The sequence below is a fragment of the Agelaius tricolor genome, unplaced genomic scaffold (assembly GCF_023055355.1).
Source record: "Agelaius tricolor isolate 1412-34295 unplaced genomic scaffold, bAgeTri1.0.p SCAF_7, whole genome shotgun sequence".
NCBI classification, from domain to species: Eukaryota; Metazoa; Chordata; class Aves; order Passeriformes; family Icteridae; genus Agelaius; species Agelaius tricolor.
In genome coordinates, this window is record NW_027269267.1 from 26,823,974 (window position 1) to 26,846,252 (window position 22,279).

The 22,279-nt window shown below is 40.5% G+C and overlaps 1 protein-coding gene across 7 annotated transcripts in view; it reads left to right on the plus strand.

Moving 5' to 3' along the window:
• The first annotated feature begins 1,301 nt into the window (after positions 1–1,301).
• The window catches only part of TFDP1 (transcription factor Dp-1), a 37,498-nt gene continuing 16,520 nt past the window's right edge, over positions 1,302–22,279 (plus strand). For 2 of the 7 annotated variants that reach the window (XM_071430702.1, XM_071430709.1), the window contains exons 1-3: positions 1,926–2,065; positions 2,864–2,945; positions 15,628–15,694. In XM_071430702.1, coding sequence (XP_071286803.1) covers positions 2,934–2,945; positions 15,628–15,694 — 79 coding nt within the window. In that variant the 5' untranslated portion in view covers positions 1,926–2,065; positions 2,864–2,933. Of the gene's footprint in view, positions 1,404–1,925; positions 2,066–2,513; positions 2,710–2,833; positions 2,946–15,627; positions 15,695–22,279 lie in introns of those variants that run through there. The other 5 variants (XM_071430708.1, XM_071430705.1, XM_071430703.1 and 2 more) reach the window with 5 other exon arrangements.

The following is a 22,279-nucleotide window of genomic DNA, read 5'->3' on the forward strand; positions in this document are numbered from 1 at the left end:
AAGTGTTTTTCCTACAGGAATTAATGTAAAACAAAAGAGCGGGAGGTGGGTGGGTAGGGACGTGAGATACACAGACGGTTTGAACCCTTAGGCACAGTATATATGACCTGGAGGGTGGAGAGCGGCACTATCAACTGGATATGTCTTTCAGGAAGCAATTTTTTTCTGCAGCTGGTTTATGGGTTTTGTGTGCGAAAGTTTTTGCTGCTTTCTGAAAAGTTATAATGTTAGAAACACAATTTAATTATCACCTTCTTTCTTCGATGGCAAATGCCGTCAAGCTTAATTAAGAGGAATGAAGAAATGGGGCTATAACCCTAGAGCACCACGAGGGGGGGGGAAGAGGGGTGGCGAGAGGGGGGGCATTGTTAATAAAAAACTCCAAAGATTGCTATTTATCAGGAAAATGAACGTAGTGTTTCATTACTACTGTAAAGCACAAAAATTCAACGTCTTTAAAAAAAAAAAAAAAACAAAACAAACAACAGAGGTGTAAAATGAATGCGAATCTCGTGGGCTCGTGAAAAGCATCTCCTCCAGCACTCTCTCTGCTGGATTCGTCTGCTGCTGCAATGTAGCAGCTCTGTGGTGGTGTGTTCTATTCCCAACTAGTCTTCGTTCCCAGGAAGCAGCATGAATTTAGCGAAAGAACGAGCCTTTTACTTCCTGCTCCCCTCTTCGTTGCGTTATGAGCAACCTTGTACCGTTCAGAACTGTGTGTAGCTTCCTCCCTATCGAGCAGCCTTGCATCCACCCCTATGAGCCACACGACTCCGGAGCTTTCCTTGCTGTCCCGCAATTTCCACTATAGCGGCTCTGCCTTTGCAGCCTCCCAGCAACGCTGCAGGTTTTGAGGTTGTTGTTTTTTTCCCCAAAACTTACAGGACAACGATGTAATTACATCACATAACCCTCGCTAACATGCTCTGTTCCTGCGGTCGTCATTGCTCGCAGAGGCTGCAGCGCCCCGAGGTGCTTTTTAGTTTTGGGCGCAAGGTTAAGAGCTGCAACCGCCCGAAGGAAAACTTTCGCTTGGATTACCACAAAATCCCTAATTTTAGCAACGATCGCTGCAAGCGAAACTTTGCTCGAGTAACGGCCGGACAGAAGCGATGAGGAAGCGCTGGCAGCAGGATGTTGTGGCAACGAAACCGCACGGCCCTGCCCCGCCGGGTCCCGCTCCGCGCCGGCAGCGCGGCCGCGCCCGCGGGCACCGCGCGGCACCGCAGGGCGGGCGGGGAGTCGGAAGAAGGCGCGAAAATCCCGCGCATGCTCCATGCCCGGCTCCCTCCGCGCCTTGGAGCGGCGGGCGGGCGGGTTGGCTTGGCCGCTCCGCGTGTGCCTGTGCGAGGCGCGCCGCGCCCGTGACGTCAGCGCGCAGCGTCAGGGGGACGCACAAAAGTGTAAGTTTCAATTTTTTTTTTTTAATTTTATTTTAAAAAAAAGAAAAAAAAGAAGAGACGGGGGAAGAGTGGCGGGGTCGCGCGCGCAGGGTCCGTGGGAGGGTGGGGGGGGGGGATCGCTGCGCTCGCTCATCCCCCCTCGTTTACCCGCATCGCCCCCATTCCCGCCGGCAGCCCCTCGGCGGCAGCGGCGCTGGGCAGGTGTGCGGGGCCGCGGCGTGCGGGGCCACGGCGTGCGGGGGTGGCCGGCCGGGAGCCCCGCGGGCTGGCGGCCGGCGGGGACAGAGGCGCGCTGGGAAGTGACAGCCCGCCGGGGGAGACCCTCTTGCCCCGCCGCCTCTTCTGCCTGCACCCCCTCCCCCGGAGCGCGGCGGGGGAAGGCGGTCCCTGCCGGTGCCCTCTCCTCCCTCCCGGCTTCCCTCCCCTGTTCCCGGGCTGCCGATGTCGGTGTCCCGCCGCCTCCCCCCGCCCCTGCCCCCTCCCGCCAGGCCCGCGCAGCCGCCGCACATGTGCAGTCGGGCGCCTCCGCAGCGGCAGCAGCAGAAGCGGCGGCAGCAGCGCGGCGGCGGCGGGCGGGGGGTGCTCCCGCTCCGCGCTCCGGGTCCCTGTCTCGGGGCGGCGGCGGGGGATGGAGCCGGCTCTCTCTGCCTTCGGCCGCTCAGGTGCGGGCAGCCCGCGCCCGAGGATGGGAGCACCGGGGCTTGCGTGGGACGGCGGCGGGGGGCGCCGCCGGCGGCGGGTCGGGCACGATGGGGATGGGGACGGCGCGGACCCGCACTCCGCCCGCCGCCCCTTCCCCCCGCGGCCGCCGGCGGTGCCGCCGGGCGCGTCCCCCCTTGCCCGCGCCCCCGCCGCCGCCGAGGCGATTAGCGCGGCCCCTCGCTGCCGGGGGGAGGCGGCGCGGGGCTCAGGGCTCTGCCCGGGCGGTGAGGCCCCGGTCGGGGGGCGCGGGCGGGCGCGGGGTGCCCGGGGAGCAGGGGCGGCCGCCGGTCTGTGCCGCCCGGTGCGGCCGCGGCCCGTCCGCCGGCGAGGAGGAGGAGGAGAAAAGCGGGGCTGGAAGGCCCCGGGGGGAGCTGCCCCTGGGGCCTACTTGTGCCTGCTGCTGGAAATGGGGGTGGGGAGGAGGAGGAGGCCGTGATCGCTGCCCGCGCTCGGTGCTGGAAGGGGCGCAGCTGGACAGGGACCGGCCTCGCGTGGGATCGGGCACGGGCGGGGGAAGGGCTCTCTCTGCCCGGGCACGGCTCTCCCCCGCCGTCGGGAAAGGAGTGCCCCCCACACGTGAGCCTGGGGCTCCAGGGACGAAAAGGTGATGATGGGAAACTTTTCCCTGTTGAAAAACGTGGGCTTTTTTCAAAAAGAAACCTAAATTGTACTTGGTAGTATTCAATAATTTCAATTGTAAAAACTTTCCCTCCTTTCATTTTTTATAGCTGGTGCTGTCTTTGCTTTCTGCTTTCCAGAAAATAGCATTGTCCCTGTGTCCTGCAGCCATCAAGATTTTAAGACGACTGGTTTTTAGTCTTTGGTAACATGGCAAAAGATGTAAGTATATTTGTAGCACATACAATGTGGAAGCATAGAATGTTTTTATTAACAAAAGCAAATGGGGTCATGCTTTATAATAGCTGGCATTAATGAATATGTGGAACTTTATCTACGCTGTGCATCAAGCCTAGGCTGTTTTCCTGTAGACAGCGTAAACCAGCTTCAGATCTGCTGCCATTTTTTCAGAGTGATTAATCTTGAGAATTCCCTATGCTAATAACAGCACTTGGGCCGTTGTCATTATGTGCATTCATATTGAACACTGAAAGAGCTTGGGTTTGGATTGGATTGGAAAAAACCCAGCACGTGTTGTTCAGATGGCAGGGCTGTCTTGACTGCCATTGTGAACTAACATGTCCTTTCTTGAGTTCAGGAAGGCATCAGACATTTGAGGGAAGATGGTTCATTCTCCATATGCGTTCATTTTTTGTCTCTATCTACCAAAAGATGCTTGTTAGTGTCTGTAAAAACCAGCTTTGGGAACTTTCACCATAGATTTCCATTACTGCTGTCGTTAAGGTTTGCAGCTTCAGTTCTGTGACCTGCCTCATGGAGCATGTTTGTTCTTCACCTCTTCCAGTACTCATTAAAAAAAATTCAGTTTATTCTGCCTTTAAGATGTCAGTCATTGTTCATACCTAATATAATTGGGCTTTGATGTTGTCTTATTGAAAATAAGACAATATACTGGTCTGTATTCAATTAGACCATATCTCCCCCTTCAAAAAAACCCAAACCCCCTAAAAAACAACAGCATGCAAGCTAAAGAAAAGTGATACAACTCACTGGTTAGACAGCAGGTTGCAGCCTAATGTGGAATATTGCAGCCTTCAAATAGCAGGGATTTCCATGAAAGAGTGATTGGTTTAAAAAATAATCTTGTAGGGAATTTTAGTAGTTCAGCTGAAAAACATCTTAATGTGTGGAGAAGCAACCAGACATACGTAGTCACTCAAAGCTTGCCTGGAAGAGATAAGGGTGGCCAAGTACATTAGAGATAGCAGAGTTCAAGGAATGATAGGCCATATAAGCGGGAAGAAAACGAAAGTGGAGTTAGACTGGTGTTAGACTAGGAGATGAAATTGAAACAGTTCAAAGTAATGGAGGTACCAAAGTGCATTTATTTAATATTAGCTTTTGGGAGAGAGATCAACTAAGTGAAGAGTAGCTAGCACCTGGAAATACAGATGAATGTCCTGCTAAATCTAAGTGAGAATGAGACATTTAAGAACAAACCTTATTTTTGAAAAATCTAGTTTATTCTAGGAAAGAGAGTTGTTAAGGAAGGAAAGGAAGGAATAACCAACCTCATAGTAAACTTAAGAAATGGGAGAAGGTGCTACAGATCCAAAAAAGAAATTGCTTTCAATATATTTATTAAAGAAGTAATAAACTGAATTTGGAAAAATGAAAATCTAGGTCAGGTTTTAGGTAAAATTTTAAGTGTGCTCAAGCACTGGAGCGGGGTAGCTAGAAAGGGTATGAAATCTTAACTGAATATTGTCTAACCTGTTCTTAAAAACATCTACATGTACTTCAAACCTGCCTCAGGGAAGAAATATGAACTGCTTACCTTTTTGCACACTGTACCCACCATTACATGACACTTAAAATGTGTAGTGAGTGTTGGGAAGTTTTAAATTTCTAGGTCTGAATATGGGCCCTATGAATTGTGGTTAAATGCTATAACATAGAGATGTTAATTGGTATAGCACTTATTTTAATTTTCAGAAGGGAAGAGATTTATTTCCATATTTTTGTTCAAAGTCCAAGTTCTTTTTCAAGCAGAATAATGGAATTCAGCATGATACAGACAGTATCACTAAATTTCTGGGCACTGAGTCTCTGAAAACCTGTGTTGCTGTAAATTTAAACATTCTGATGTGAAAATATTGCCGTGATTAATGGCTTGTAGTTCTGCCGTGTCACCCATCAAGTGCTCTAACTGTCTGTGAGATGTAGTGGTGAAGAAGATGGCATAGTTGATGATTGCTCCTGCCCCTTCCTTCCCTTTTTCTCTGAGATGGCTAAACTGTGGGAAGGGCTGTGCTGCTACAATCCTAAGTCTGGGCTTCAGGTGGCATTTCCATGGCCAGGCATGTTCAGAATGCTCCAGCCTGGGGGTGCAGGCGAGGTGAGCATCCCTCTGGTGTCCTGTGCTGGGGGCCAGGGTGCCCTGGCGACAGTGGGGCAGGGAGCCCTGCACAAGGGGAAGCTGTGGAGACAGTGCTCCTGCTTTATGCTTCTTCCTGCCTGCTGCAGGAGAGCACTTTTCCTTTTATTGTCCCCATCCAGGTCTTCTGATGCCTCTTTTTAAAAACTATAATTTGATAGGACCTGCTAGAAAAGTCAAATACTTTTGTATTAGTTTGCAGACAGACTGAGACTTGATAATTGAACAAATTGGGGAATGTGATGGAGAGTACTGGGACACTCAGTGAAATGTTTTTATAAAGTATTAAAAAATTGCAAAAGTAGTGATCAGGTAAGCTAGCAAAATAATGTTTATGAACTATATGGCTCAATAGGTCTAAATTCTGTGAAGTATTACTTTCAAATGTATCTCTCTAATGCTGTTCAGAGCATACAATCAAGAGAAAATAAGAAGCAAAATATTGATTTAAATTTTTTTTTCGTTTATATTTTGTGGTTTTATGCAAAATACTTTGATTTCCTCAGCAGTAGTCAGGAAGCTATGAGGTGGGGGGGAAAAGGATTCATTCATACATAGCACCTTAATTAAGAGCCTGCAGGTGGAGTTTAAGTGCATAATCACAATGTTGTAGCTGGATAACTTGAAAAATGGTAATGTAAAAAGAAATACTAGCTTGTGAAGGTTAAAGTATCCATGGGTATATCAGTTTATGTTTTGGGTAGGGTATCTGAAGTGCAGTAAAGATAAAGGACAAAAAAACAAAGCACTCATTTTCCAGTGTGATCTGGTAATAGCAATAAGCACAGCCATTTTTGAGTTTATGAGCACTGGTGAAGCTAAGAAGCAATTTTAACAGAATCAGGCAGATGTGGTATATCACATGAGGCAGGTATATCACATTCAATTCAGGACATCTTAGTTCTTAGCAAGACTTTACTGTTTGTGCAATTAAAAAGAAACAATGAAAAAATAGGTGTGGACAGAAGAACAGCAATTGCTGTATCTCAAGGACTTGGATGCCTTGAGAGTGGGATCATTGCATTGCTTTGCAGAGTCTGGGTGACAAGTTGAAGTCAGTAGGTTTTGGTACAGTTTTACATCTACATTTGCACTGTGTGGGAAATTTCTTGGTCATTGCATATGGGCAGTCTCCAGAGACTTCATGTTAGGCAGAACTCCTTTTTCTGGTTAATCAGTGTTGCTCTGGGTTTTCCTCATCTCCTGTGAACTCTTCCACTACTTAAAAATGTGGCACCTTCCAGGCTGGAGCTGAAGGAGCCAAATGTGCAGCCAAGGTCCTCAGTCTACTTGTTCTCCTTCCTGGATTCATGGGGGTAATAGCTGGGGAGAAAGCAGTTCCCTGGTCACCTGTCCACCCTTGGCATGCCTAAAACTAGCCAGGATGCTGCTTTGAATGAAGTAAAAGGAATTAATGTTGCAAGAAAGCAAATTTGATACATTAATTTTTTTTGCAGCTTCCACACTGCTTTCTGGCCACTTTTATATTCAGCTATAATCATTTATATGCTGAGAATTATCTGTAAATTAAGATGATAAATATTTTTTTTAGTAGTATAGGTTAATGTGCCTTCCACCGTTAAAGTACCAGCTTCTGTGTGTGGCTGAAAATCCAACTTGTGGTGACCATGTTTCTCCCCTCAGTTACTTCTGTCACTGCTGAACTGTTGAGGCCTCTCAAGGAGCCATAAGGAAGGAGAAACTTGTGGATCTTTTCTCCAAGACTCAGTGTTACATAGGAGAAAAAAAGCAGGAACAGCAGAGTTTATTTTCTGCCGAATTTCTGTACTCTTAATATAACCACTTGCAGGAACTGGATCTGTTGTTGAGGATAGTCTAATGCATGGTGTTAGAGGGAATATTGAAGAGAAAGGGGCTAGACAAAAGCAATGAGTACAGTTATTTCTGATCTCCAAAATTACACTTACCAGAATAGATGAGTCATGTAAATGAAATATTCTTATCTAGTCATGTTGTTTGTGATTGTTTCTGTTGTTCACCATTAGTGGATGGACTGCTTCAAGCCATGTAAAAAATAAATTGTGCACAGAGAATTTGAAGTTGGAAAAAAAAACATAGAAAAACTTTTGAAGCTGACATACCACTGTTAGCCTTCAGAATTTCTCACAGACTAAAATACCTTTTTTGAGAATTGTTCTTGAGTTACTGTTTCATAGGTAACTGACAGTGGTGTTGGCTTTGGAATTGCTTGTTCTAAAATTAGATTTTTTTAATTTATTCTTAAAAATTATGTTCTACTGTCATCTTCTGCTTGAATTATTTTATGAGGGATTTTTCTCTTGATCCCTAGTTTGCATAAAAATTACTGTGTCTCTTTAGTTTTTTATAGTACTTTCATGAATCTTACTGAGTAGTAGATATGGCACACATATCCAGTTTTGCAAAGGAAGCCCTGTGAGCATGTGGAAATAAGAGGACACACCATAAAAAGGGCAAAAATTTCACCTGATCTAACATTACTGTTCAAGAGATGTACAGATGTGGGAATTAATGCTGGTGGTTTATTTTAATTAACTATTCAGACTACATTCAGATATGTAGCTTAATTTAGTGAACTTATTTCACACTATTACTAATATTTTGCTCAAAGACTATTTAAAAAAACCCACAGCAAACTGGTTTCTTCACACAATTTTACTAGTTAGGTTAATAGGGCTGCTGTTTTTGTGGAAAGTCAAAATCTGTGCTTTTGTATTAATTTTTTGCCAGAACACCACAGAGGTTGTACTTTTTAGTAACTTCCATGTGATGTTTCTACATCAATCTTGAGCAAGTCTAAAAATGTTAAGTTTGGGATGGATTGAAAACAAGAACCCAGTGGAAGTAGGAAAATCACTTTATGAAAACCACTTTATTTTGGACCTTGTTTACATGATGCATTTTCAATCCCTAGAAAGTATTGAGAACTCTTCAGAACATTTTCCAGACCTTTCCTAAAATACCAACATGCATTTCTCCTTTTATGTTTATTTTTGGTTATGTACTAGAAATTTTGTTGAGGCAGACTAGAGAAGTCAAGTCTTTGAGGAATCTCAAGTGGTCATGCACCTTCTTTGATATCATTTGAGTTCAATAGCTTGATCTACTTCTGTTTGCCTTTAGTGAGTTCTAACATGTCCAGAAGTTTGCAAACTAGTGATCAAATAATATTACGAAATTAGGTCATCTAAAAAGACATCTCTGTTTGGGATTTTGAACGTTGCTAATTTTTTTAATTTGCCCTTTCCAAGAAGGCTAAAGGAAAGTGATCTTTAAGCTCTCTTTTATACATTCCAGGCATGCAGTCAGAACTGGTTTTTTCCTATGTTGGTTTGTATTATAAAATCAGGAAATAGCAGCTCAGAAGTTGCCTGTCACCTTGCCAATTTATTTGTCTAAATGAAGCATTTTCTTGTAGCCTGTAAGTGTTGAACTTTATTAATTGTTTGTGCCAGTTAATGGTGGTGGCTTTATATAGGTATGTTGCAGTAGTTTACTTAATAACTACACTATGATGGCAACAGGCTCAACAAAAATGCAGATTTTAGAAGTTAAGTTATGCTGGGGATCAACTGTTTTAATATTTGCTTTTGATTGCATGATTATCTATTAATGGAGATTTATTATGGCTAATTAGGAGTGGGAAGAAGAATGTATCAACCTTTGGTAAATGTTGTCTATATTGAAACAGTTCTCAGGTAGAAGACAACTTGATTTTAAGGATGGACAGTGGTCCATGTTCCCCAAAAATGCTTCTGGCTGCTTGTCTTGTGTTACATTACGTTTGCTAAGGGTTCCAGTATTGCTTTATTGGTTGCACAGACTTGGTTGAAAGTTGCACTGTGGGCCACTCCAGCCTTGTAATACACTGATAAGGAGGTTGGTGAGGCAAATGGTTCTGGAAGGGTCCTGTACAGTGTTAGTTGTTGATTTTGGCTGTGGTTCAGGTGCTGATGAAGAAGCTGCTCTGAAGTCTTGGTTTGGCTGCTCTTATGGTCAAACCTAGAGTGGTTGCAGGATGTAGTTGTGGAAGTGGCCACTGCTGGTACCTCCACATGTGGTCATTTAGTCCAGGAGGATACTAATGATGATTTTATTTTCTGGTTAATTTATGTGGTAAACATGGAAAAGCAGTGCTTTGATGTCATACTCGCTGCTAGGAGTCTCACATTCAATTCTGCTTCATTCTTACAGCTTCATGGTTAGTGCTGGGGACATCAGCTTTAAATTTTGCAAGGGTTGTATCACTTGAGCAATTGAATAACGTAAGAAGCAACACCAACACCATGGAGTGACTTTTCACTCTTGAGCTGTTTTTGATCTGTTGGCTCCTTAGACAGGACCACCATTTGACTTGTCTTCAAAGTGAGTTCTTAATTTAATTTTTGTTCCATTCTGGATGTGTTGCTCTTGTCAGAAAGAAGCTAATGGTCTTGACAAATTCTGCAGTAAAGGAGATCTTGGGTGTCATTTTGTGTATTGCTCAGTGTCCAGCTCACCTGCAGTATCAGCAGAGCCTGTATCAACAATGCTTGACTGAACTTCTCACCTGTATTTAGCTTTTTGCCTTCACAATTCTTTGTTATCCAGACCTTTGTTTTAGTGCTTTGGCTATGCTTTGTTAGTTAAGGTGCTAAAAATTCAAAAATACTCTTTGGAAAGCTCATTTCTATGGTGTAGCTCATTGCTGAGTGGTTGGCAGACACATTAATCTTGAAGATACTGCCATGATCTGAGGATGTGATATGATTATCTCTGTTCCAGAAAAAGGCTACTAAAACACAGTAAAACAATACATCTGAGAATTTTGAACAATCAAACTCCTGTAGCCCAACTTCAAATGTTTTTATGCAATTTATACAGTAAAGAATAGTTCTCACTGGCTTCATTTTCAAAATGAAATCCAAATGTTTTAAATTTAAGAACTTTTTGCCCTTTTCTACAATATTCCTCTACTTAACATCTTGATTGCCCTTTAATTTTTGCAAAAAGAAAATGAAATGGATATTTCATAATAATCTTTTGTAGTTGCTTAATAATTCGTTCCCAGAGCATGTTTGCTCTGGTCCCTGCATGAGATGAGAAACCAATGGGGAAAGTAGTTCATTGTCATGTTCTTATAAATGACATTTGCATATGGATAGGGATGAAAGAATAAAGGTTGTATAAGCAGTCTTAAAATAAGGTTGTTTATTTCTGATTATAAGCTTTATTCCAGTTCCACTTTGTAACTTTGCTTATTTTCTGTTGCTTCCTGATATTGAAATAAGACAAACAAAAAAAGGAACCCTGCATTGTCAGTAAAGTGGCCCATAGTAAAATGGCATGGCATGGAGCCTTTGGACATGTTCCTTTAAAATGACTGGGGATCATCATGGATGGAGTTAGTTGCAGTTTTGCACAAGATGGGTGATTTTTTGCTAGTTGGCTTTGCAAATGCCTGTAGACAGCAGAGGCATCATCCTGGTCATGGAATTGTGGAACTGTTATGGTTGGTAAAGACCTCCAAGATCAAGAAGTCCAACCATCAACCCAACAGCACCAAATGCCCTGACAAGCTCTGGGTATAAATGCTTTTCTTTCACAATTCCTCCATTTTCTGATTCTGTTGTCTCTTCTTCTTTCCTAATTTATTTTGAACTTCTCTATCCGAGTTCCAGCTTATATTTCCCCTTTCAGTTGTAGTTTAGATTGTGTTCGTTTTCCCACTTCCCGTGTTCTTCCCTTCTTCTCACAGGATTTGTTCCCATTGTTCCGTTTAAGCTCTCTTAGGTTCTCATCACTTGTTTTGCCTGTACTTTTTCAGTGACTCACAGTTCTCTACCTCAACTCCTAATTCTGCCATCTTCCATCTGATTTTCTAGCTCATTTTCTGTCTTTTCCAGCCAGTCCCAAAATTGTCTCATTTTCAGACTGTCCCATTCTGACTCCCATTCTTTAACCATTTGTGTATCTTTGGCACCTGTATCTCTTTGTCAAACCCAGTCCTGTGCCTCCATGCTCTATGGGCTTAATCTGCTGTTAACTGAAAATTTCTGTTCTGAGAATCAACCTTGTAGCAGGTACCTCTGTTTCCATATATCTCTACCCTTTTTGCTCTTCTTTCAGCACTTTTTCAGGTAGTGTTCTTAAAGTGGGCTCATTACTTAGAAGCAAAGTAGAAGGGGTATTTTTGTGGCACAAAAGCACCCTTCTCTCCCCCATACTTATTTGAAGTAGTGTGGGGCAATGTGCCTCTTGGGTTAAATCTGATATACGTAGCACATGTACTCGTTCAGTCTTGTTTTTGTCAGATAAACTTCTTGCTTTTATAGGTTCTTTGTCCTTTAGTCCAAATTCACCTTGCATATTTTCCGGTTTAGTTTAAAGGTTCAGTGAATAATTTGATGCCAGTTTTTATTAACAAATTGAATTGCAAGGCTGGAAAGCTGTGGAAGAGATTATATTTTTGTTGTAAGAATGTTGATTTTCTAGTGCATAACTTCAGAGACTGCAAATAGTAGCTTATTGGTAAGATACTAAATTATTCTCTTGTAATCTTTAGGTTTTTTTGTTTAATGACTGAAAATCTCTGCATCTTCAGAAAATTTTGTTCCAGTTTAACTTCAGTCCCAACAAAAAGATACTTCCCAGTTTACTGATTTTCAGACTGAGGGCACTTGTAGTGCTTTTCAGTTTTCACTTGTAAACAAAACAGAAATAAACTTGCCAGTCCTTCGGACTGCTGATGATCTCCTAGCAGGCTAAAGCTAACTTTAGTTGATTTTTTATATGTTTAATTCTTCAGTTAATGTCTTTTCCCTGGGAGCTCTGAACAATGAGCTGAGAGCAAACCTTGGTGAAGGTTGGGATCTCCACCACGGCTTCTGCAGTTCTAATTACCAGATCTACTGATTTGTCCAGTGGGCTTTACCCTCCTTTCTGGTGCTCTGTGGGAAGATACTAGGTTATTACAGCTTAGATGCTGTGTTGGATGTCAAGAGCTATTTTTAAAAATCATTGTTGGTTTTGTTGTAGTATGTGAAGGATGAAGGCTGTATTTGTATCTGCTGCCTGTTTAGGATTTCAGGGGGTTCTTTTTGTAGCTGTAGAGAAGTACACATAGCCAAAATGTGTCTTCAAAGAGGAAAACTTTGCTGAATTGTGAAGTTGAACACACTTAATAAGCTTTCAAAATCACATGTAGCAGCCCCAGGATCACCATCAAAGGAAGTAAAACATCTTGAGATTGAGGATCATGAGCAGATAAGAAGAAGCTGTGGAATACAAAAAGAATACATAGGAAAATAGTAAAAATCCAAATAGCTTGTTACAAGTACTTTGATAAGGCCTAAAAAGTAAGTGTATTTTCTCATCAGAAAATAGAATTTCCTTGATGTCTAAACCCTTCCTGACAGAAAGTTACCTTTCCATTGGGAAAAATCAAATACTTTTTCCTGAGTGGGTGTTTTTTGGGGGGAGGGAGGGTGTTGGTTTTGGTGGTGTTTTGGGTTTTTCTTTTTTTTTTTTTTTTTTTGGTTCATTGTGAATCTGCAGCTATAATATATGGAATGGGAGCCATAGTCACGTTTTCCTCTATTTTCTTTCTTCTGGGTGCTGTGCTACATAGGTCCCAGGGGAGTAATCCTGGTCCTTCCTCCAAAGTAACCTGGCTTGAAAAACAGGGAGAATGTCTTCAAAATGCATACTGAGAGATGTTTTGTGTAGTGTTTCCATTTCAGAACAGAGACACCAGAATTCTGTATGGGATGGAAGTTTTGCTTTTCAGTTTTCTTTGACCAAAATTTGTCCCTTCAACCAGGGATAAGTTTGGCTCACCTTAGAATTAAAAGTGTATCCAGAAGTGTGAAGAGCATACTGGGGCTGGATTAACTGAATTTTCACTAGAAATGAGTTTTCACTTTGAATAATAGCAGCTGGGGGTTCTGTTTTGCTGTGAAATTCATGGTTTTCTTTCCAAATTGCTTTCTGGTGTCTTTCTGGGTATATGCTTACAAATGAGTTGAATATGTGCCATTTTAACTGCTAGAGGTGAACCTTTACTAAGACAGTGGAAGAAAGGTGGTGGAACTGTATGTAACCTCTGTATTGCTCATTAGTATTGTAGTCCCTGAGGAGATCCTGCTTGTGATTCAGTGATTGCTTTTCTCTGAATTTCCCCAAATTGCTTTCTTTTATTGATTAAGTGTGGTGTTTTTCCCTGAATGTTCTCTAGTTTTTCAGTGACTTTTGTACTTTCAGTCTCACAAAAGCATGGTATAGGGCATGTATCATTAACCTGAACCTTTGTAATGCTAGATTAAATTATGAGTTTTGGAGTTACATATTGTTTTGGGTAATATTTTTTCACTGTATGTTTTAATTATGAAGAAGAAGACTTGAAGCTTATGAGATTATTTGATACTACGATGTTAATTTACTTAAAATGAAACAAAAAGATTCTACTAGAGACATTCTTATTTGAAAAAAATAGAAAATGGAAGGAACCAATAAGTAGTTGATTACTGAATTGCCTAATTTTTCAATTACTGAAATAGTGATTTGCATTAATACTTGAATTTGCTGAATATCACAGCTTAAATATTTGGTTTTGGAATATCACTGTAACTGACATGCACTTGGTGCTGGTTTGCCTTTGCATATTAAACCAATGAATGGATTTAATAATTCAAAATTATTAAATTCATATGCTTAAAAGAAAGACATTACAGATTAAAATAGCCATTTTCTTGGTGGTTTTCTGATCAAAACCACAATATATTAAATGCTTTTCCAGTCTCATTTATAATCATTATTTATTCTCATGGAAAAAAGAATTTGCAGGTGTCCTGAGTACAAGCCTCTTTCTGCTGTGGAATTCAAACTTAAGTACTGCATTGGAAGAAATATGACAATGAGACTGCACTTCCTGTGTGGTTTAACACTTCTGTTTTGACATTTAGATAGAATGGGAGCATAAGATAACACTTAGCCAAAAACTTTCCTTCATGTTTTCCCATGGAGTTCCAGTGTTCTGGAATGTCACGCTGCCGTATTAGCCCTAATAACATCTCTATACACAATACTGGTCTCAAATTGATGAGTATACCTTTTACTTTGGAGGTGTCTGCTGTAGTCTGTTGCCTTTCTGAATTATGTGGTTGAGTGTGATAAGAAGTGAGGCTTATAAGGAGTTCTGGTGCCTGGGAACAGGGAGGTAAAACCATCCTTTGTTCAAGTGGGTCTTAGAAATCCCTGCTGTGGGCAAGGAGGACAGGCAGTGTTCTGAAACAACTGAGAAGTTGTGGCAGCCTCTCTAAAACGATGCTATTGTGTTACTTTTTAGGAGGGGGGAATGGAGGACAGAACTGCCACAGGCTATTCATTCTATCCATCACTTCTACTCTCTGCCACTTACGGTTTCTTTGTGCATCCAGGTCCTCATTGCTGCCATGCCATTACAGGCCACTGTTCTTTATGCCTTTATTCCAGCTTGTCTCCTGTGCTGCATCATTTTCTCTCCCCATTCACTGAGGAGAGAAAGTTTCCCGTTTCTTAAAGTTCTGTGTCTTTGGTAGGAAATCCTTGGTCTGATATACCTGGATAATAGTGGCTCCACAGCATCACCTAGTGGCTTCCTTGTTTTCCCAAACTTCTGGCAGATCTCAAGTCGAGCTCTTCAGGTAGACTTGTTTGTAATGGGGAAGGTTTTGCTGCTTTGGCTGACAGCAAAGCCCTTGATCCTTGCTCAGGGATGTCAGGAAGCCTGTGTGTACCTGCAGTGTGCAAAATGCAGCTCAGGACTTTTCAGCCTCTGGAACACCGTATGCTACACTGGTTAAGTACAGGTATTGACTTTCTTGCTGTTGTTTCTAAATGGAAACAGTGTGTCCTGTGTTCATTAAATTTTTTTTCAGAACTGTTCTGTCTGCAGGTACAAAGAAATTACTGCGTCCTGTTCTCTATTCAGTTAATAGTATTTTTAAAGTAATCACTTCTGTGAGGCTTCTCAAAGGATGGTGATGACTTTGTAAACTTTATGTCACCCTATAGCTTTTTTCATTTTAGAGGTTTGTATTCTGATCCTTTAAAAAATAATAATCGAAAGGCTCAATGTATTTCTTATTAATGATATTTTTTCTGATTAGAATGGCCCAGGCACTTTCCACTGTCTCTGCTGTTTTTGCTGTAATGTTTTTACCTCATGTATTAGGTGAGTAGTATCTACAGAGAGAAAGGTGTAGTTGCAGTTGTCTGTTAAAACAGTGCATACACACTGTAAGAGCTTAGGACACAAATAGCAGAGTAGGTGTAAACTTATTTTCTGCTTGGTTTTAAAGAATATGGAATTTATACAATCAAGACCTTAAAATTTTACAAGTATCTTACCCCAAACAGTTCAGAGTGGCAGGTTTGTGACAAAATGAGAATGGTAGCAGTAGAGGCTACTGGTAAGATACCTTTCATCTTTACCAATAAAAGGCCATCTGTGTTTGTAAAATTAATAAAAGTTGTTTTCTTTAACAGGCTGGACTAATTGAAGCCAATGGAGAGCTTAAGGTGTTTATAGACCAAAACCTAAGTCCTGGAAAAGGTAAGAACAGTTATTAAAAAGACTCTCCATTTCTTGATTTTCAGTTGTTAGGCATTTTACTGGCTTTAAACTGCCTTCTTAGCATAGTTTTTGTAAAGTTTTTCTTAAGTTACGTGATCAGTAAGCGAACTGTAGATTTGCTGTGGTTTATAATTGTCTTAAAACTACAGGTGCATTTCAGTGGTGGTTTGTCCTACATGTGATCTCCTTAGTGTAGCTTGTGTTGAAGTATAAAGACCAGGATGTTCTGAAGCATCTTTGGGGCACTGTGTGTTAGGAAATGGAAAAAAAAAATGCAGGGAGGTAGAAGTTTAAAATGGGTTATGACAGTTTTTATGATGGTGCATCCACACTCCTGCAAGCTTATCTCAAAATATATTGTGAACAGAACTGTTTTGGTCTTGCAGATAATGCCTGTGCATGTATGATAATGTAATGCCATTAAGCAATTGAATAAAACACAAGATATAAATTTGAACTTGAATTTGATATGTGAGCCAAAGAACTGAGAGTACCTAAGCTTAGGAGGTGCACTTTCCCAGTTAGCATAGTTGGGGGGAAAACCAGAAGGTACACTGAGTTCCAGCTGCCTGCAGTTCTGGACAGCTGTGTCATGTAACCCCTCCTGTAAACTGATAATGCTACGTTTGAAGACTGCATTTCATGTATTCCTACAGGAGGGCTGCTTCCAAAGTGAGACTGGAGAATTCTTCTCTAATTCCAGTAAAGTATATTCTTGTCAGTATATGCATTCTGCTGGTGACAATTGTTTATCAGGTTAATAATTTTCTTCGGCATGTTTGCCTACTCTTTGTAAATAACAACTGGGTATCTTAACAGTCTTTACTAGTTTGACAGCCATCTAGCCACTGTTTCCTAGATTGCTCCTCAGATGTGCTCTTTGTCCCCTCTGTTTTCCTTATTGTATCCTTTGGACCTGTTTGATTGCTGTCATCAACTTTCTTGAATACAAGTGACTAAAACACTATGTGTGACTCTCAAGTGAAATATCAGTCATTTTTTAATGGAGAAATCAGTAATTTTTCTGTGCAACATCATGTTTGGTTCATAGGCACCTCACAATATATTTTGGTGAACCGGCAATTTTTCTTTGTTGTTGCTTCCAAATAATAACAGTCTGCTTTTTTCTTGTGTGTGACAGATAATGTCCTTTGATAGGCTGTATGAAGTAAGGTGAAATTTATATTAGCACAGTCATCAGCTATCTGTAAACCTTACTGTTGACTAATCTACTGGCTTTAAGCATTTAAGCATTGTTGGAATACTCCAGTACTCCCAGATTAACCTGTAGTCCAGTTCAGGTGAACTCCTTTAGTATTACTGCTCTAGTATTTTGTATACCATTCCAGGAAACCATTTAGCTTCTGTCACCACCACTAGGTACAGCAGGTATTTTATTGGCATCTCCCTAGACTCTCTGTCTTGGACATTACCTTGTCTAAAATATACATTGCTTTACAGAAGGGGGTATCCCACATACCTGTCCTGTTGTGCATTTGGTGGAGGGGGCACTAAGAGTCGAGTAAAGACAGGTATTAACTGGCAGAGGTGTATTTCTGTAAACACAGTCACACCCCACTGAGCTAGACAAGTGTGCAAGTAGGTACCTGATCCTTAACAGCTGTACTGTATTGTATGTCCTAACCCTGTGGGCAGTAACAGTGATTTTTTGCAGGGCACATACTCTAGGAGGGTACATTTTACACCCACATAGGCGTCTAGACCCTGTTGCACTCAGTGAAGATCTAGTCAAAACAGTGCAGTCTGGACAGCAAGAACTGGAAATATGGCTCTTCCATTATTACATAGCTCTTTAAGTAGAACTGCTCAAATTGGAGGGCATTTTATTGCTTATAGAATTTTGTAAATAAATTCATGTTATAAAATAGGTTATTATAGCCCTGCACTTTGTCCAGTTTGAGAGTCAAGCTCTCTACTCTCAATGTATAACACAGCAAACTGAACTATCCTCAGTCCATTTCTGCAGCCCATTGCTTTTAGGGGAGTTCTGTGAAGTTAATAGACAGTTACTAATTCTTAATATTGAGAAGAAACAGCTATATCTCTTAACTTCATCAGTTTGTGGGTCTTGTCTCTAGCTTGTCTGTGTTTCGTATGCAGGCTCTGTAGTTTTAATCCAAGCTTAAACTTGCAAATATTTGTCACTAAAATACTCAGATATGTATCACGATTTATTCACTAAAGTAGTACTTTTTTCCTTTGCCACCTTTTTATAATTTTTAGGGGGTTTTGTGCTTTCTTTAAATGTTCATGTTGACAACTACACACAAAAGTACTACACTCTCTCTAAAAGTAGCTGTCTGCATTGCATGCCATTATATCAACAAAGTGCTGTCCTCTGCTATTTCTTAAAATCTGTGCAACATTTCTCTTAATTTCATGATGGAGAGGATTCAGTCCAGAACAAGCATATGGAGTAAGCTTTCCATAGGGTAGCAGAAGTGTATCTGGTATACTTTTTTAGGGGGAGTTGAAGGTGGTTAGGGAAAAAATCTTTATGTTCTTATCTGGTGGTCAACATTAAAAGGTCTTTTTGATGTTTTTGTTTGTTTGCTTGTTTGGGTTTTTGTTTTGTTTTTTTCTTCATCTTCCCCTTCAGATTTGTATTTCTTTTAAGGGAAGAAATTTTGTATTTTTCTTTATATTTCTTTTCTGGAAGTTGCAAGTCAATCACAAGAAGAGATTGAGAGTCCATTGCATGATTGATATTGGTTGTGGGGTTGAATCTCCCTACTCAGATGAGGGTTTTGTTTAGCCCAATCTGCTGCCCTTGACAACAGTAATGGGGCAGGCTCTTGAGGGAGAATGCAGGAGCCTGGCTACTTTTTGAAGTTCATTCTTATTGCTCCTACAGCATTCCAAGTCATTGGATTAGTAGTACCAGAGGGTGCATTCCATCATAGTTTTGGAAAAGTCCAACTTTGAAACTTGGTGAATTGAGAAGAAAATACAACAAGAAATCTGTTACTTGCTTCAGTTTCTACTTGTTGCTAGCCAGATGTGAAAGGAGGAGGAGTTCAGCTGTCAGAGGAATAAAGGTTTTAGGGGGATGGTAGAGGACAAAAAATTACTTGTGTGCTGGGTCATAAGGACATGCTTGCAAAAACAGGGTTAGAGAGAAAGAGCAGAATATTGTTGCTGAAACTGTTCTACAACATTGTGGTCTGCAGTCTATAAGGTAGGACGTGACTAAGTGGTATATGACCATAAGGTATATGACTCAAGTAGGAGAGATAAGCAAAGGTTGGCTCTTCTGGTCAAAACCAGTTATGATGCAAAAGTTCTCACAACCTGAGTAGATTTGTTGCAATGCTTTCAAAATGGGCTGTGAATGAGCTTCTGTAAATTTTTAATCTGTACTGACAGAAATATGGTAACTAGATAAGCTCTTTTCAGACTTGAGTTTTGGTGGTAGGGTTATGTTGCTGTTGTTTCTTAGATGAATAATAAAGAGGGAACATCACCATCTTGCTGAACAGTTATGCTGAAAAACCTCTTGCTCAAAAAGTCCTACAGATTTGGAATCAGATAGAGAGGGTATATTACAGAATAATCTCTGCATGCAAGTCTTATCCATACACTCATTCCCTGACTGTTCATTGATGTCTGCTGACAGAAGAAGGTTTCCAGTGTAGAAAACCTTTTTGCTTTAGCAAATGGGGACATGCTTCCAGTATCTCATGGAGAGACTGATCTCAGAAAGACTGGTCTCAGCCATGAACTCCAGATTAGGATTTGTGTTTTAAAGCAGAGACAGACTTTATTTGTTTTAAGAGAAGAAAACAGTATATAAAAAACCCCAAATGAAAACATAACAAGCTCCAAAAAACCCAAACAACAACTCCACGAAGGTTTGTTTATAATAAGTAATGCATGCAATTTTGAATAAATTAGTCATGCACATAAAATACCTTTCTAGAAAATGCTCTAAAAATGTATTGCTTCAAAACCATCTCTAGTGTGAAGTAAGAGGTATCAGCCTATTTGTGGTAGAGATGAGATGGTAGCTTGTGTTTGCTTGTGCAAACTCCAGAAGAAGTTGCCTGTAAATTTGCCCATGTTTTCTGATACCCCTGTGTACTGTTACTGGAGTGTAACACTCCATATAGCCCTGAAAAAACAGTATTACTGTGAAAGGTTTGTTTTCCTTGGTAACCAGGAAGGTGGTTTCCAACTGGCTAATTAATTTTGAGAGTTAGCAAATACATATGGTTTGGAAGGATAGAAAGAATTTTTAATAGGATCTGAACTAGTAAAACTTCCTTATGAGTTTGTGTTTTCTATTGGTTATTTGGCAATGAATTTTAGAAACTGAGAAATTTTGCTGTTTCTGGAGGTTACATTTTGAAGAAAACTGTTCCATTCTGGCCCTTGCCATGTTGAGCTGAGTGTTGATATTTAAGTACTAAATAGAACACTATTCAAGTCTAATCATGCCCCTCACTTGTGGAGAAATTTGGATGAAAGAAATTATTTGCTTCAGATGAGTGTGAGGGAGAAAGTAACCAGTGGTATTAATATTGTGTTGAAATTAAAGCTCTTAGTTTAAAAGTTACTCAGGAAAAAAAGTTGGATATTCTCTTATGCCAGTAGGTGGCATTATTGGTATGGAACTAGAAAATGTTTATAAGGTATGTCTCTAGCTCCTTTCACTGCTTACACTTTAAAAAAGGGTTCACAATTTATAGGCTAATTATATTTACATTTCAGATTTGTAAAATCTGAAATTTTAAATGTAAAATTTTAAGGTATGTTTAGACTTGTATTTCAACACTGCCTAACTATAAGATTGTTTTGTTCTTTTTATTTATATGACAAGAAACTTGCAGAGTAATGTTATTGTTACTTTTACTTGAAAATTCATACTCCTTGATTTTTAACAGTGACTGGAATTGTTCCTCTGGAATAGACCAAGAGATTAATTTCAGAACCCCATGAATTATGCTTCAGCAAACAGATGCTTGAAATTGGTTATAAAATCTATATTACTGCAGCTGAGGTAAATCCAACTAATACTGTCTAAAGTCAAGCTAAGGAAATAAAACTATTTCTGGAAGTAGAAATGGAATTTTGGAAAGTCTAAAAGTAGACACCAGTTTATTTCAACAAAGACTTGGAAAAGCTGGTTTGTAATATAATAGCTGAACTAGTACTAGTCATATATAAAGATAGTAAGAATCACATAGAAGTCTGAGTTGTGAGTGAGTACTACACACTGGGAAACATGGATTTCTGTACAGAAGTTCAGAATTGCTGTATAACATGATGGTATGGCTTGTTCAGTAAGTAGAGGTGCTTTAACTTGGCTTGGCACACAACTGGAGACAGTCATTCGTGTGTTGTCACACAGAGACCCTTAAAAAGAATTCTGTATTTTCTGAAAATTAGCATATAACTAACTAATAAAATAACATGAAATATCTGTGGTGTTCCTGACAGAGATGTTAACAACTGCAATGTCACAGGAGTGACATGTGGGGAATCAGCTCCCAGGATACAATTGTCACCTCTATTTTATGACAGAACTTAGTTTGTTAGAGACTGCATTACAAGGGAACTGAGTTGCTTTTCTATGGACTGCTCTCTTTTTCTAAAGTAAAGAGAACATAAAGGCAAATTACTTCAGAAGATGGTTGAGTATCTAGAATGAATGAGATTTCTGCTCCTGAGGCAAGGAGTACTTCAGCCCATCCTCTCTATCCTGAACACCAAATTCAGAGTCATTACTGTTTCAAGAACTGGAGCAGTCAGCTTTTCAGGAGATCCACCTCACTGTCTGCAGAGGGCACTTGTTTCTTTGATACTGTCTTTTTTCTATGTCATCTTAAGATTTTTAAAATGTTCTTAATTAACTGCATCACCTGTCCTTTACACTGTCAAAATTCTGCAAGGGATTTCTTCTTTTTGGTAAAACTCTTTGGTTTGTTTTTATATGCAAGCAAAGGCTCAGTTAACCAGTAACCAAAGAGAGCACTTATTTGTTTATAGACAGATAAATAGCAGGTTTTGTTAGAATGTTGCTTCTTTTGATCTGCAAATTTTTTATGCCATTACTCCTTGATTCCACCTGCATCATTATCTTGTATTTGGAGGTATTCTGGAACATCATACTGATGAAGTTCTACTTCCCTTTAGGTTTAATGATTGCTTATAAGTTACTAAAAGTAGTTTTCCAAACATTTGTGACACTGAGAATGTAAGTAGTAGTAGTTATATCCTTCTGTATACATTGCTTTTTTTCTGCTCTAAATGGCATTTCCTGTGGTTCTCAAAGTCTTTAAGGGGGAAAAAAAGATGCATCAGTACTAGCAGTATTAATTTGTTTTGAAAAGGAAGAAGAGTTGATGCCAGTAAAACTGTTCGCAAACTTGTGGTTTTAATTTTTACATGCTGTTATGTACACTGTATGTTGTCTACAAAATACAGGATTTTAGGGATTGCAGTGATTGCTGTGTAACAGTAATTAAGGAATTAGTAGCAAGATTTGTTTGTGAAACTGAGCTGTCAGTCACTTGCAAATCTAAGTTGACAAAATTACTTCTG